The sequence below is a fragment of the Elgaria multicarinata genome, chromosome 1 (assembly GCF_023053635.1).
Source record: "Elgaria multicarinata webbii isolate HBS135686 ecotype San Diego chromosome 1, rElgMul1.1.pri, whole genome shotgun sequence".
Taxonomy (NCBI): Eukaryota; Metazoa; Chordata; class Lepidosauria; order Squamata; family Anguidae; genus Elgaria; species Elgaria multicarinata.
Genome location: NC_086171.1, coordinates 175,593,725 through 175,610,126, shown reverse-complemented (window position 1 = coordinate 175,610,126; position 16,402 = coordinate 175,593,725). Strand labels below are relative to the sequence as shown.

General features: G+C 40.3%; 1 protein-coding gene across 4 annotated transcripts in view; it reads right to left on the bottom strand.

Moving 5' to 3' along the window:
- Positions 1 to 16,402, bottom strand: part of HIPK1 (homeodomain interacting protein kinase 1) — a 44,958-nt gene that overhangs the window by 18,356 nt on the left and 10,200 nt on the right. For 3 of the 4 annotated variants that reach the window (XM_063143437.1, XM_063143425.1, XM_063143431.1), the window contains exons 3-10: positions 11,073 to 11,196; positions 8,316 to 8,435; positions 6,876 to 6,962; positions 4,773 to 4,957; positions 3,545 to 3,707; positions 2,554 to 2,776; positions 1,588 to 1,709; positions 57 to 191 (exon numbers count right to left, since the gene is read on the bottom strand). In XM_063143437.1, coding sequence (XP_062999507.1) covers positions 57 to 191; positions 1,588 to 1,709; positions 2,554 to 2,776; positions 3,545 to 3,707; positions 4,773 to 4,957; positions 6,876 to 6,962; positions 8,316 to 8,435; positions 11,073 to 11,196 — 1,159 coding nt within the window. The remainder of the gene's footprint in view (positions 1 to 56; positions 192 to 1,587; positions 1,710 to 2,553; positions 2,777 to 3,544; positions 3,708 to 4,772; positions 4,958 to 6,875; positions 6,963 to 8,315; positions 8,436 to 11,072; positions 11,197 to 16,402) is intronic. The other variant, XM_063143448.1, reaches the window with a different exon arrangement.

Below are 16,402 nucleotides of genomic sequence, written 5' to 3'. Positions count from 1 at the left end.
AAGTCTAAGTTAAAACAAAAACTCCGTTAGTGAACACAATCAAGGGAGGCAATTACCAGTACTGCAGCCGTCTGTTCTACTAGCGCTGGCCGGCCGGCTGCGCAGTTCAGAGTAAAGGGCACCGCATACTGCGGCGTGATGGTGGCTACTTGAGGATGAAGAGTTGCTACCATTAGTGGTGTACAGCTTCCCTGAAATGTAGATTAGGCAGTGAGTGAAACAAATGTACTGAGGCAACAGGGCCAGAAAGGCCTTCTTCCCAAGGATACTAGCGGTGCTTTTGAGTGGCTTGCAGAATTCATAGGTATGCACTGAAAAATCAATATGCTCTTCTACCAACTTAATTCAGTATCTCTTGCACGCAGTGATATTAAGTACTCCTGTATGACAACAAATAAGCTTTTTGTGTTTAGTACACTCAAGACAAATCTTAATCCAGTGTGGATTCTAAACTAGTGCAGGGAAGGCTTAGAAACAGAAGCACTCCCTAAAATAGCTTACTGGAAGTGTCAAATTGTTAAACCAGCATTCCGACATTTTGACATTTAAAAAAGCAGTAACTGCTTTCCCACAAACTTTCTTCTAAAAAATTAAAATTCAGAGCAAACCAGTAATTACTATAATTGTTTTAAATGTCTCCGCAATGAAAAAGCATAAATCTTTAGGCTTGCTAGAAAATAAGGGCCATCTGTTTGTTGCATGTATATAAAATAAAGCATGAAATTTGTATATAAAATAGAGTATGAGATTTGTGCTAGTGCTTCCAAATGCCTCCCAAAATACAAATTAAAAAGGGGCAAGTTATTGCACATCTTTAATTTAATCATGCCTGACAAGAACAGAGTTTGCAGTGATGTAACCCAAACCCCATTGCAAAGACCATGAAATTGTATTAGCAAGTAATTTATGTAACTATTAGGATTTCAGGATCTTCTGTTCTGGAACAAACATCCCAATTATAAAAATGAAAATTTAACAAAATACAAGTATTTCTGGAAGCAGAAATGCCTTTGTTTTTTATTTCATAGAACGAAATGGATTTAGAGTATCAAAGTAGTGAACAAAAACCTTACTTATTTCAATAATCTTTCATTTTCTCAAGTCAACCTCACAAAAGGAAACAATAAAGGTGTAACAAGTATTCCTGTTGTGAATGAGGGGAATGGAAAAAGGAAATTATATAAACAAAGCATGACAATATACAATCTTTTACCGTTTACTGGCTTCTCTCGCATCAATTGTTACACACACACACACACCTGATTTTCATACAGACTATCAGTTGTGAACATACTTGGCTAATAGGCACAGTGGCAGATCTGTACCTGTAAATGGAAACTGCCTTAAGATTTTGATCTTGGGCAATATTTGGTCCATTTATAGAGGCCAAACCTTTAAAACAGAGTGGTGATTGGATAAAGAAACAGACTAGGGTCCATGTTTTGTTATTTTTTCTTCAGCATTGGTAGGGAAGACTCTTCCAATGACTTTAAAAGAATCAAGAATTTCTGGTTCCCAATTTCAATCCAAATCACACCAAGAACATTATTCGAAGATATCTATGACACTTTATGACCTCATTTTTACCTGCGTGAGTACTCCTGACTGGATCTGTAATGGCTGAGCTGCTGGTGCCTGTGGCACAATTGGAACAGCATTGTCCATCCTTACAGGGAACCCAGAATGCTTTGTGGTTGCCTGAAGACCAGCTGTAAGGAATAAAGGAAAGTTCATGGTTACTCTACTTCTCTAATTATCCAAGTATTTTTCAGAGCCTAATTACTAACAAAGAAAGCATAAAGAAGCTACAATACAGTTGTATTAGCCCATATAACTAAATAATTAGAATGGTAATTTCACAGATACAGCTTCTGATGAAGTCCACTCTGGACTCAACTTCAGACTTTTATCTTTTATTTATTTCTACCTGCAAACCACAGTGATTAAATTTATTCAAGTCCATGTGTGTTGTAAAAAGGTTGTGAATGTGAACCCAGATTCATCTCCTGCCTACTTCAATAAGGTTGCACCCACTTAACTGGGAGTGAGCCCCATTAAACTTTTGATGGTTTGTTTCTGAAAAGCCGTATAGGGTTGCACTGCATAGGAAGCAGTACACCAACAAGAAATGATTCTTTTCAGTACCTGCAAAGGGAACAATGGTTTGCACTACACTTGGCTACTATGAAAAGGTGCATGATACCTGCATTCCTAAAATCCAGCTCTATAGGAGACAACCCAAGTATATATCCCTGACAATTCCCAGGGTTGTGCAGATATTTTTTTCACATAGCCTGAAATGAGCATACCCAAGGTTAGTTGATCAGCTGCACATTCACATATGATCCCACATCTTCTGTTTATTTCTTAATCAATGGTTTTCAGATTTTAATGTATATACGGGGCACCATGCTGAGTTTTACTGCAACCTTATTTAAAACCACACAAATGTCACATTATACTGTAATTGCCCAGATGTCGTAAAATCTTTAAACGACAATATATTCTTTGTGTAGATGGCATGTAAAGATCCCAATACAATAGCATACTTACTTTGAAAGGCAGGAGGACACACAATGAAGGTTTGCTGAAATGGGTCTGTCTGAGTGCAGATCTGTGTTGTTCCAGGCTGTAAGGAAACACTCTGTTGTGCCACACCAGCAACTGGCGCTGCAGATGATGGGTACAGGGCAGACTGATAATTCAGCAGTGAAACATCCGAATTTGCCAGAGATAGAGTAGCAGCAGCTGTAGAATTGGAAGCCAAAACGCTGGCCTGAAAAATACAAGAACATCTACCATTACAACAACTTTTTTATAAATACCTCAGTCAAGCAACAAAACCAATACACAATCCAAAGTAGAAAAGATCCAGGCTTGCCAGTCACTTTAATCAGAGGGCTCATCTACACCAAGCAGGATATTCCACTATGAAAGCGATATGAAAGTGGTATATTAAAGGTAGGAGCCACACTACTGCTTTATAGTGGAACTGATGTGCATTGACAACTGTTGGAGCCCATGACACATCTACACCAAGCAAGATATAGCACTATGAAAGTGGTATGAAAATGGTAGAATATATGGTATGTGTCAATGGGTCCCAACTGTTGTCAGAGCACTTCCATACCGCTATAAAGCAGTAGTGTGGCTCCTGCCTTTTATATACTGCTTTCATACCACTTTCATAGTGGAATACCCTGCTTGGTGTAGATGAGCCCAGACTTTCAATACCTCAACATACTGTACAGGCCACAATGTCTACACATAGAGGTGAGGGTGAATTATACAGGGACAGCTGCTCTAAGTGGTCCCAGGACATAAAGGGCTGTATAGGTTCTTCAATACCTTGAATAGACAGTCATATAGACAGTCAACAGTACAGTTACAGCTGCCCATTACATTTTGTATTGATTTCCGATTATATTTACTGCAGCTACTGAAAGCAGTGTAGCTTACTAAGGAGAATCACCCCAGGGAATGATGATAAAAACAGTTTTCATTCATTTTTGTTCTTCAAAAGAAAGAAAACAACACTGATTACCTGATGGTGCACAGTATTGAGTTGGTTGTTGAAACTCATGGTGAGGTTTGTGCTTGTGTTCGGTGCGACATGTGTTGTGAATGGGCTCTTTATTTGATTAACTGTGTCATACATATTAACTCTTCGCTTGCAAATCTCCATGTTCTGAAAGCAGGATTTCACACTGAAACAGAATAAGTGTTAAAAGAAACCTTAGTCAGAAATGTAAATCTGTTTGGTGAATTGTCAGAAAGATATATCTGTGTGGCTGTGAATCCAGAGTACTGATCATTGCAGGCTGCACATGCTACACTTCTGCAATCGAGTCTAACATGTGCTCATATAACTCTGACTGCCACAATTCCAAGATTCAAGGAGAACTCATACATTTACATAGCCACATGCTTCTAGTAAGTTACACATTTTGAAACTTGTTGCCCATCATCCACTACCACCTCCTGTTCCTTATTTTCCTCTCTCCACCCCATATAAAGACTCTCTATCTATAAGAAATCAAAGAGAGTGATATAAGGCTTGATAGAAAGAGAGTAAATTGTCACCATGACAATGCTTTGTGAGCACCTCTAAAGCGTGTTATACTAACCACTGTCGGGGAATTCCTATGATTTAGGATGCAATCATATCTATTGCACCCTCAATGATCAGGAGCTCCTGAAGCCGGAGGCTTCCGATCAGCTAATGCAGTGTGGGAGAAAAGGAGGAGGTGATCACCTTTCTGTCCTCCTTCTCTGTATTTTTCGCTAGACTGGCTTTTTTGCCCATCTAGCAATAGCACTTCAAATGGGGACAGAAGAAGGCTGGAAAAGCCTTAGGATGGCTCGTTTCCTGGCCTCTCCGGTCTCCTCTCCTTCCCATCCACCATCCACGTCCCTTCTTCTCCCTCTCTGAGGTTGCTTTTCTGATCTCAGAAGGCAACCTCCATGGTTCTTTCTACTCCAGAAACACAATGGAGGTGGGTTGGATCTCCAACTCCCCCTCCCCCTCCTTCTGAGGTCTGGATGCTATCTACAACCTCCAACAGGATAATTCCAGTATCCTATAGCCCCTCAGCCAGTGTCTAGGGGTCATGGGATTGCTCCCTTTATCAATTTTGTTCTAATTGAATATATTATGTTTAAATTTGAAGTTTTAATAGGATTTTATATGCTTTTTAAATTTATTTGTCCTAATAAATTTGAACAATGAATGGACATTGTTTCATGCATCTGCATCTGTGCCACAAACTCACTGGTTGCTGTGTGGGAAATCCAGTAGATGGTTCATTGTCACAAACGGATGGTTCAAAGTCTTCAGCGGAGTAATTCTCTTATCTGCATCAATTGTCAACATTTTCTTCAACAAATCAATGTATTCTCTTCGGTCAGCCTTCTCTGCCAACATATCTGTTCCCTCCAAGTCTGTAGACATATTTACCTTGTGTGTGGAGGGGAGTTATAAGAATACAAGTTTAATTCAACTTTCGCTTCAGAATCTCTTCCTACCTCCTGATTTTTTCCTAATGTATGGATGCTAGTATCACTGTCATCTATTTATGGAGCATGTTCAAGAGAAGTCTACTGAACTTAGGATGCAATCCTAAGTATGTTTTCTCAGACATGAGACCACTGCGTTCAATGTAGCAAAGTGTGCATAGGACTGCAGCCTTAATTCCCCAAAGGGGTAGAGTAGAAGGGGCCACATAACTAACTCCTATGGAAAGGGAGGGGATGTCCAGCCGGATCCACGAGGTTGTCAACTTCTCCTTGAGAGAGGAAGTGGTTCCAGCCACTTTAAAGAGGCAGTTATTAGGCCACTCGTGAAAAAGCCTAATATGGACACAGAAGATAATAGCTATACGCTGGTTGCTAATGACCCCTTTCAGAGCAAAGTGCTGGAACAGATGGTTGCCATCCAACTCCAGGCACTCTTAAAAGAAAGTGACTATATAGATCCATTTCAATCAGGCTTCAAGATACATTTTAGAAAGGAAACTGCCCTTTCCCCTGTTGGGAGAGGGGAGTGGTTCTCTTGGACTTCTCAGTAGCTTTTGATACTATTGACCATGGTATCTGTCTGGACAGGCCATCTGGGCTGGAGTTGGAGGCACTGCACTGGTTCTGCTTCTACTTGGATGGCTGATTCCAGAAAATGCTGATAAGGAATTATTGCTCTGTACCTTGGCAGTTATGCCATGGGATGCCACAGGGCTTTATTTTATCCCCCATGCTCTACAAATCTACATGAAACCACTAGGGGAAGTTATGTGGAGAAAAGGACTGAGGTATCATCGATTCTCCTTTGTCATCAAATCCAGGTGATGCAGTGAGCGTTCTGAACCAGTGCCTGGATGTGTTAATGGACTGGATGAGGGGCCAATAATCCAGACTCAATCCAGACAAGATGGAGTTACTGTTAGTGGGTGGTTCATCTGCCTGGCTGAGTGATGTTCAACCTGTTCTGGAGGGGGCTGCATTCCCCCCAAAGGATCAGGTTTGCAGTTTGGGGGTGCTCTTGGATCCAGCATTGTCTCTAGAGGCACAAGCAGACTCAATTGCATGGAGCACCTTTTATAAGCTTAGGCTAATATACCAACTACATCCTTATCTGGACCACTGCAATGTGCTGTACTTGGGCTGATTTTGAAAAGAGTCTGGAAACTTCAGCTGGTCCAAAATAGGATAGCAAGATTGTTAATAGGGACTGGCAACGTGATATTATGCCAGTACTTTCCATCTGCACTGGCTACCAGTCTTTTTCCAAGCCTGATTCAAAGTGTTCATATTAACATTCAAAGCCCTAAACAATTTGGGGCCAGGTCACCTGAAAGATCATCTCCTCCCATACACATCAGCCTTGACCCTAAGATCATCTTCAACTGTCCTTCTCTGGGAGCCCCAGCCAAAGGAAATGAGCTGGGTGCCTACTAAGAAGAGGGCCTTTTCTGTTATGGCACCCCGGTTGTGGAAAGTTTTCCAGAGAGGCTCACCTGGCACCTATATTGCACTCTTTTCAGCACCAGGTGAAGACCTTTTTATTTTCCCAGGCATTTTATTTTTTCAGTTTCTGCTTTAAATCTGGTATTGTATTTCAAATCTTTGCACTGCTTCTAGGTTCTATTTGGTTCTTATTTTTATTTTATACTGTAGTTTTAAACTTTTAATCTTTTATATTGTACTTTATCATCTTGTATTTTATGGTTTTAATTGCTGTGAACTGCATAGAGAGCTGCAGCTATTGGGAGGTATAGAAATGTAAATAAATAAATAAAGTAAAGCAAGAGTAAAATACTTCTGCTCTGGATTATTATGCTTGGATTATTATGCTTGTACTTTATTCGGTTCTGACAACTCACTTGCGCCATGTCATCCAAACAGTTGAAAATGTATTTCCGAGCCTCCTTTGATTTTATTCCTGTTTCCAACTCATGTTCTTCTGGAGTCTAACAAATAAAATATAGGTTAGAAGCAACTGTAACAAGGTTTTAATATTTTCTTGCAATAATAGTAAAGGTATGTCAACAAGCAATCAGCCACTGACAAATGGAATGTTCTATGAAGCAGAAATGACAGGCCATCATAACCTTGCTACCTATGCTTGTGAAAATGAGTCAATGCTAAATTAATGTTCTCATCTATATTCTCAAGGACAAATACAAAACAACCTGAAAAAAGTATCAGGTATTCCACAAAGCAGGCATAATACAAATTTCAGGTGATTTCTGAAAGTTCAGGCTCTGAAAGCATTCTTTAAATCACTAGAATGGTTTTACAAGGGCAGAAGAGAGAGAGCATGCACAAACACAGTGTTTGTAGATTACTATTTCCTTCAAAACGACTTTTGATGGCCTTAAAATTTTCTAAAATAATGTTCTCTCTTCAATTTGTAGGTGGTACAGATGTAATTTTCTCAAGCCTTCTATTGGCATGTCTGTTGTAAATTCCCATATGAGCTCTTGCCAAAAACGCTCAGTTAAACAATTACTAACAAAATATGATATTTTTGAAAGTCCAATTCAATCCCCATTGACTCCCTTCAGCATCAATAGTTGAAGGAGATCGTTTAATGGGCCTGGTTCACTGGATATATCCAGAGAATAAACACATTCATCAGACATTCATCAGAACTGTATGATAGAGGAGGGTGAGGAGGGGCTAGAAGCATGGCCTGCTGATCCTCTTCCTCCCTACCTCTCCCACAAGAGCTTCCTGTTCTACAGTGGCTTGTTTAACCCATGGTGTATGCAAGGCACCATTTGCCCAGGTGCAGCTTATTGTGTTGTCTGAACTCAGGCAGCATGACTTGTTTGAGGAAATAATGCAAGCCGTGACCAGATGAGTAATTAGGCAAATGGCACATACCGACATGCACTGTTGCTTAAATAAACCAGAGTGGTTTGTTTAAGCTGTTGTGATTGTGCAAACTGGCTCATTGTTCAGGTCTCATTCACTTATTTAAGGGGATTAAAAATAGCACATACTCAAGTTTATGTTTCTTTAAATTCTTAAAGATCAGAAAATCCCTACACTCCTGATGTTGATACATCCTTTCATAAGATACTATCTTGTGTGGGATTCAACACTCAGATACTAATGTTAGGTAGTTACCTCTACCAGTTTAAAAGTAAAATGAAAGAACTGACTCCATCAGATAGACATTCAGGACATGTAACAACTGGGATTCCTCTCCCACAAACACACACACACATATGCAAACACACAAATGCACAAACGCCAAGTAAGCTGTAAGTGGTACTCTCAAACAACAAATTGAATTTCTAAAGAAAAAGTGAAACCTTTAGCCTCCACAGTGGATATCCCAAGTTTGGGTCTCTGTTAAAAAACCTGCTTGTTTTCGTTCCTGCACTCAGAAGATACTCTGCTGGAAGTCCTTGAGTTTGTGAAATGTAACGAATCTGTAACAGAAAAAAAAGAGATGCATATGATAAGGCCAGCAGCTACACTGATAGTTAAATATACTTCAAAAAGAATGAAAGAAAGGCAAGGAAGATCACTTTTAAATAGCCTTGGGCAATATTCATAGAATAGATTTCTGTGCTAAAGCAAAATAGTTTTCTTTATAAATCTGTTCACCTGTTTAAATATAAATCTTCTGCAGTACTTACTCCAAGCGCATCTCAACTGGAAGCACACAGATCACACTTTTACTTGTCAAATTCCCAATTAGTTAAAAATGCTACATGAATTAAACCAAAACAGGGGGATGATTCTCATGCTCTTTAAAAATCAGCCTGTGATATTTCTCGGGAGCTCAAAAAGGCATGAAACATGTTGACAGGACATCCTTGACAACGCTAATAGGTCAATGCTCCATGTTTTGTCATGACTTGTTGAAATCATTGCAGCACAATATACTTCATATATATTCATGCTATTGTCCGCTGAATTATTCCGCTTCAACAATATTTTGGTCCAAATTCCCAGTTTCTGTTTAGGTTAAACTAATTTCTGGTCTGGACCCAGGGTATCAATGATGCAATAAACACCATAGTCTATCAAAACTCTTTGACCATGTATGGTGAGGCCAAGCACATCCGAAGGCATCCCAATTATAATGAATAAAACATTAAAAAAATGGCAAACATAAATTTTCTTAAAGTGTCCTAGGATTTTGGTCTTTTACAGGTTTGGTTGTCTTACAACAATGACATCCAAAGCAACTATGGACTCTTGAAAATCCTATATGCTAGCCACTAGATCAGCGATGGGAAACCTGTGGCCCTCTAGAAGTTTTGGCCTACAACTCCCATCAGCCCTAGCCAGCATAGCCAAAGGTGAGGGATGATGGGAGTTGTGGGTCAAAATATCTGGAGGGCCACAAGTTGCCCTGTACTATAAAGATAACCTCTTTCACATGCACCAAATATACTGAAACATGAGTTTTAGAGCTACCCATGTTTAATTTTGTATAAAGGAAACTACCCTGCTGTTTCTCAGTTATTTTCTGTTTCAGTTGTAATAGTGCTATACTTTTCCTCTTGAAAAGTTAATAGCGCTGAAGATGCATAAAGGCTACTTCACAAATAACATTTTACCAACAAGGATGTTTGTGGGTGTAAGGGAAGACATGTTGCATATGCTGTACACTTGCTAGGAAAGATGACTTTAAGCAATTCTCAGGGGGGGAAACCACCCCACCTTGTTAAACAAGCCATATGCACAAACATACCTCATGACACTATATATGCGTTGCATATCTTTTCCCCCTACATCAATGTAGGTAAAGTGTATGTGAAGCAGCCTTCAGACCAACCTTTGAAAAGCAGCTGTATATAATGGAATGTTTTAGACTAGTTGAATATTTTCAGCTCAAAAAATGAGGGAGAGATACACATGAAAGCATATCCAATGTTAGTCCTACTAACTGAAATGAATGAGACTTAAGTTATACGAACATTTAATAGAACCCTATGTATGAATGTATCTAACAATAGGCGATTAAGGCCGCAATCCTATGCATTTTTAGATAGAGAAAAAATCCTGCAACTCCAAGCATTCCCCAGCCAGCCACTTCTCTCCTAAAAATGCAAGTTTGCACCCTAAGGCTGTAACTCTATAGACATTTACCCGAGAGTAAGTCCTATTGAACGCAATGGGACATACTTCTGAGTAGATATGCACACAATTCCAATGTAAACATAAGCAATATAAAACTTCTGTCTCTTAGTCATGCTGAATTCCTATTGTGTATGAAAATTCATTATGGTTGAGAGAATGAGGAGCTCGCAATTAGCAGTAGCACTAATTCAGGCCACGCACAGTGATAGAAGATGACCACATCCCATACTCCTTCAGTACAGAGCAGAGCACTATACAACCATGGCCAGGGCAGAAGGCTGTGTACCACCGGAAGAGACAGTAAGCTGGTGGGTCATAACCTCTTCCCTGCTTGAAGCAAAAGTGTGCTGTACCTGGGCTTGGGAGAGGATGATACACCTGGCAACATTTAAAAGCACTTGCTTATTGATCCACATTTATCAACCTGAGAACAATAGGATTATTGATTAAATCCAGTAAACTGTTCTCCAGAACAATTGTCCAGGGCTCATTAATTAGATGGTCCATATTTTACTCAACTGCAAATGCATTTGCAATGCTATGCTATAGTAATATTATATACTCTGGGGCTGGATTGCCCCCTTCAGCCCAATCCTGTAGGGCAGGTGATGTCTCGGCCCAAAGATCCTCCCCTCCACTGATGTCATCCATCCTCACCCTGCCCATTTTATCTTTCTCCATCCAGAGGGAGGCAGAGTTCTGTACCTCTCTCTGCATGAGAAACAGACTCATTTGGGATGACCTACAAATCAGTGATCAGAGATAACAGTGGGGATTCCTCTCCCCTTGCAGTGCTGCATAAAGAGGAATCCCCACAGAGAAAAAGGGATGCCTGAGGGAGGGAGGGGCTTGGAAGGGAGACCTCGGTGGTCAGATGGAGAATCTCCACATCCCTGTGAAGTGATCTTACAATTAGACTGAAATATGGATTCCATTTTTAATTTAGAAAGTAACAACCACCAGCACACACTCACCTGGTCATATTCTGAAGCTCCCGGGTACAGAGGCCAACCGAGAAACAGCTCAGCTATCACACAGCCCAGTGACCACATATCAATAGCTTCACAAAATGGCAAACCCAGGATAATTTCAGGGGCTCTGTGAAAGATGCAACGTTCAACTTGTTTATTATTCAGTACATCTGCAGCAAGAATGCACTAACAACTTCATATATCCCACTTACTTGAGCACAAATTAAAAGATTGTAGATTATCAGATTTATACTCTTGTGTTATCCATAGTAAATCGGCATTTCTTCCAAAGAAGAATAAGTAAAACTCATAGCAAAAGCAACAGTTGTATGGTATTTAAAAGACTATAAAATTTATTGTGGCATCACAAATAATGTGTGACATCTGATATAGCGGGGTCTGGCCAACATAAGAAGAGCAATGCTGGATCAGACCAAGGGGCCATCTAGTCCAGCAGTCTATTCACACAATGGCCAACCAGATGTCAACCATGAACCCATAAGCAGGACATGGGTGCAACAGCACCCTCCCATCCATGTTCCCCAGCAACTGATTTATATAGGTTTACTGCCTCTGATGCTGAAGGTAGCACATAGCCATCAGGACTAGTAGCCATTGATAGCATTCTCCACCAGGAATTTATCCACCCCCTTTTAAAGCCATCCAAACTGGCAGCAGGAGATCCTAGTGTCCCCCATCCCCATTCACCACTACTTTCCCATCTTTGTTCACCAGAAAGTAGTGGCAAATGGGGACAGGGGACACTAGGATCTCCTGCCGCTCTCAAGCTCGAGAGTGGCAGGAGATGCTAGCATCACCCATCCGGCACCACTTTCCCGTGGAGGAAGACACACGAGAACCACTGGAGAAGGGGCAGGTGGTGGCGAAAGCAGCTCGACTGGCTCTCCTGCATCTTCCTTTCCCACCCTTAGACAGTTTAATTATATTTTTTACTTTTGTATATTTTTATCTTTGGCTGTATTCAGATGACACAATAGTCAAGCATGTGTTAATAGTCAACTCCAGGGATGACTATTTGTGGATCCCCTAATGTACCATGGTAATAGTAAACTGTGGAGTTGACTATTAACACTTGTACTGCTTTCCCTCCACCGAATGGTGGCGCTGGTTCCCCCTTTTCATATTGGGATGCCACAGAGAAAGACACTGGAGTCCCTCCTGCCCCATCAGCACAAAGAACGTTCTTTGTGCTGAAGGGGCAGGCAGCCCAATATGGAAAGTGGGAACCAGCACCACCATTCAGTGGGGAGGACAGAGAGAGGGTGAGGGAAAGCAATACAAGTGTTAATAGTCAACTCCACAGTTTACTATTACCATGGTACATTAGGGGATCCACAAATAGTCATCCCTGGAGTTGACTATTAACACATGCTTGACTATTGTGTCATCTGAATGCAGCCAAAGATAAAAAATATACAAAAGTCAAAAATATAATTAAACTGTCTATAGTATTTAGAAGAAGAAAAAACTAAAAGGCAAATGATAAGGAAGTCTAGCACATTAACAGGCCTGCTGGAACAAAAAAGTTTTTTGCCTGCCTCCAGAAATATAGCAAGGAGTTAGCCTAGCCTCCTTGGGAAGGGAGTTCCACAGCCTTGGCACAGCCACCGAGATGGCCCTCTCCCGTGTTCCCATCAGGTGTGCCTGTGATGGTGGCGGAACCAAGACAAGGGACTCCCCTGAAGATCTCAGGGCACGGGCAGGCTAATAATGGAGAATACAGGTATCTTATCACCTCAAGTGGTGGGGTGAAGTATTATGCTCTCAACAAAAAACAAACCCCCAAAACTGTAAGTTTAATAGTCTTGGAAAATGTCCTATAACAATGCATATATTCCCATCAAACACATAAAGATGATTAACAAAACAACCATGAATAGTTTAATGATACATTGCCCAATCCAACAGCAGAAATGAGAGCAATATCCATCAATCCACTGGAGTCTGAGTCACCATACTATGTAAGACAACATTAAATTCCTTGATTTATCCTAAATAATTCTTATTCATGTAACCAGCTGCATTTTATTATTATTTGGGGCCTGAAGAAGAAATAAAATGTTTTCATGTGAAAGGGATTTGTAAAGCCAAGAGACAACAAACAGGGAAGAAACAAAACTTCTGTTTACATTGGAGGTTCAGGGGTTTCAACACAGAGGGAATGGAACCACAAAATTGTCTGGTGTTCTGCAAGACTGCTTTAGAGGATTTTACATATGAAACATTGCTACCTCCAATCTAGAAAGGCCTGGCAGGCAGAAGTTTTCATGTAAGAAATTAAGATTTTAAACCTGACATCAGAGAGATATTTTTTTTTCTAGGTAAGGGCTGGGAATGATATCCTATGCAGCAGGGGTGGGCAACTTGTAGACCCCAAAATTTGGAGGGCTACAATTCCCATGATCCCTCACCACTGATTATGCTGGCTAGGGGCTGATGGGAATTATAGGCCCAAACATATGGAGGGCTACAAATTCGCTCCCTCAATGCAGGGAAGGGTTTTTTTTATCTTAACAGGGGGCAACGTCCCCTAACAACTGGGTCTTAGTAAGCTGTTACAAAAAACTTAGTTAATACAGTTTTAGGGGAAAAAGAGGAAAAATATGTAATAAGTGTGCTATATAATCTTCATTTCATTGTTATGTCCAGATGCTCAAAGCAGAAGCAGACATATATTGTTGTAGCAAGGAAGATCTGTGCACACTGGTTGAGTTTAGCAGTTTTTCTAGGCAAAACTATTCTCACCGGCTGCACTCAAACCTTTCACTAAACTTAACCTCTCCACTCCACTCCCCACCATGGGGAGTTTGGAAACTTTCATTTCCACTTAGTATGAACCACAGCTTGCTCTGTTATATGAACCCAGAAAGCTGTGATTAATCTTAAATACGATTAGTTTCAAACAGGCAACTTCAACTGGTAGTTATAAAACTGGCTTGTTTACACTAACCCCTATTAAGATTAACCACAGTTCTGCAGATGTACAGGAAATTGGCAGATATCAGCTTCTCCTGACTTCCTCCAGCAGGGAACCACCACTGCATCCCAGTGCTTTTGGTGAACGGAAGGAGCTTCCATTCACACCATAGCCAAGCTGGATCCAACCCATCATACATATGATGTAGAACTTAAATGCACCGAGTGCCATAAGGTGTTTCAGAAACTTGGGGTGAAATTTTGTCTGAAGTGGGGGATTGTGTTTCTTGTGGATACAGCTTGTTTTCCCAGCATTCAGGCCGAATAAGGAAATAAAGCTGGAGAAAATCAGGACTAATTATTTTTGCAAGAAACAGAAGCACAATAGGCAACTAATTAGTGATGGAATTGATGTAATACTTGTTGACTCTTGTGCCAAAAGGGTATATGTGAATACATCCTACCACAACACAAAGCTAGCCTTTCTTTATTAATAATGTCTATCCTTCTTAACTGTAATCTCAGTGTGGGAAACAATGCTGACTACTACCTTCTTCAGGCATGTTAGTGTATCCTAATACAAATATGTAGTTCGTTCTGTAATATTCACAGCTTAGTATACGATTGTGTCTCTCATTCATTGTGGCTAAAAATGAGGTTTTAGTAAACTAGAATGAATCCTGTTTTGGAGAAGGAACATGTATATATGTCATAACCATGTGCTCTCTTCAAACTCTTCCAAAATCCCTATAGCGGTTTCAATACAGCAGAGACTGGAGTGGATGGCAAGTAGATGGCAAATACTATCTAGAAACATGCTATTCAACCTGCTCCCTGTCAATGAGGGACAGGAGCAGTCACATCAATTTAGCACTACTCTTCTTAACTGGCTTTTTATAGAGCAAAATCCTTGGCAAAGCTACCCTCACCCCCAGGTATGCGGCACTAGGATTTCAAAAAGGCACAAACATACACAACAGGAAGATATGCAATGTATCAAGAAGGCTACAGAAAAGAAAGCACCAACTCAATCAAGTATGTGAAGAAGCCTTTTATCAAAACTACATAGCTTAGCCAGATTCTTCTAAGCAATTCTGAGCCATTTGCTTGCGGTATGTAGTGTACAGAATTACAGGGACTAATCTCGGGCAGGAACAATGGCACTGGGAATAATGATGCAGTAGTCCCAGCAATCTCTAATCTTCAGTTATTTCTGAAATGTCAGCTTTGCAACCTGTTTTTGTCTGGGATTTTTCTATTTCTTTTTTACAACTAGAGCCTGAAACTGACTGGCACTTTAGGTTTGCATAGCAGCTTACTGACCATATCTCAGGCTTCTTCAAAAGAAGAATGTTTGTAGCAGAAACTCTGATATAAAGCATTCAAGGGAGCCAATTCCGGCTACGTGTCAATATCAAATGGATATGGGCCATACCATGCACACAAAATTCAGAAGTCATTATTGTTTTATTTAACTCTCCATAAAATAGGATACAGATGACAGAGTTGTAGCAGTCAAGCAGCCACCCTGCATCTACTCCCAAGACAATGCACAAGAAATATCATGTACCCCTCGCTGCCAATTGTTTACGACAATTCTTCATAAACTTAGATCCCTCAGAGTATAGAATTACAAAATCCATATTAGTGTAGTACCTCTATTAGGCCAATGAAAAGAATACAGAAGTTCCTTACATTAATATGTAAGAATGGCATTCTCATTTTGAGAAGCTGAAGCTTGGGTCCTTTAAAACACACTTGAAAAAAGCCGTTTCACCATGGTTAAAGCCATGGTTTAACATGTCTTCAAAATGGGGCTATTGTGGAAGGTAACTAGTTAAATACTTCACGGTGGTGTATATGAAGTATTCTTATTGCTCACTTCTATATGTCCTGTGCCATTTACTTGTAGGCCTATTTATTTATTTATCTATCTGTGATATTTATATACTGCTAATTGTAATAAAACCCCTAAGCAGTTTACATAGAAATATTAAATAACATCTCAAATACAGTATTAAACACAATCTGGACCACTATGGTTAGACTATCCCTAACCAGGGATGGGCATAGTTGTACCACCAACCTAAGGTAATGGGGCGTTCTGGGCCATGATCCAGGAGCACCTCAAACTACAGACTTGCTCCTTCAGAGGGAGTACAACCCCATCCAGAACAGGCCAACATCCCAATTCCCAGACCTGGGAAACTCCACCTATAGGAGGAGTCATAACTGCATCCAGGCATTGGTTTAGAACGTGGACGGCCTCTCCCAATTCAGATATCACAGAGAAATAGAACTGGGTTTTGTCAGCATACTGCTTTCAAATATTATCACTTCTTCATTAACCTCTTTGGCACCATAAGTACATTCTCAGAAATAAGAAACACTGTTTC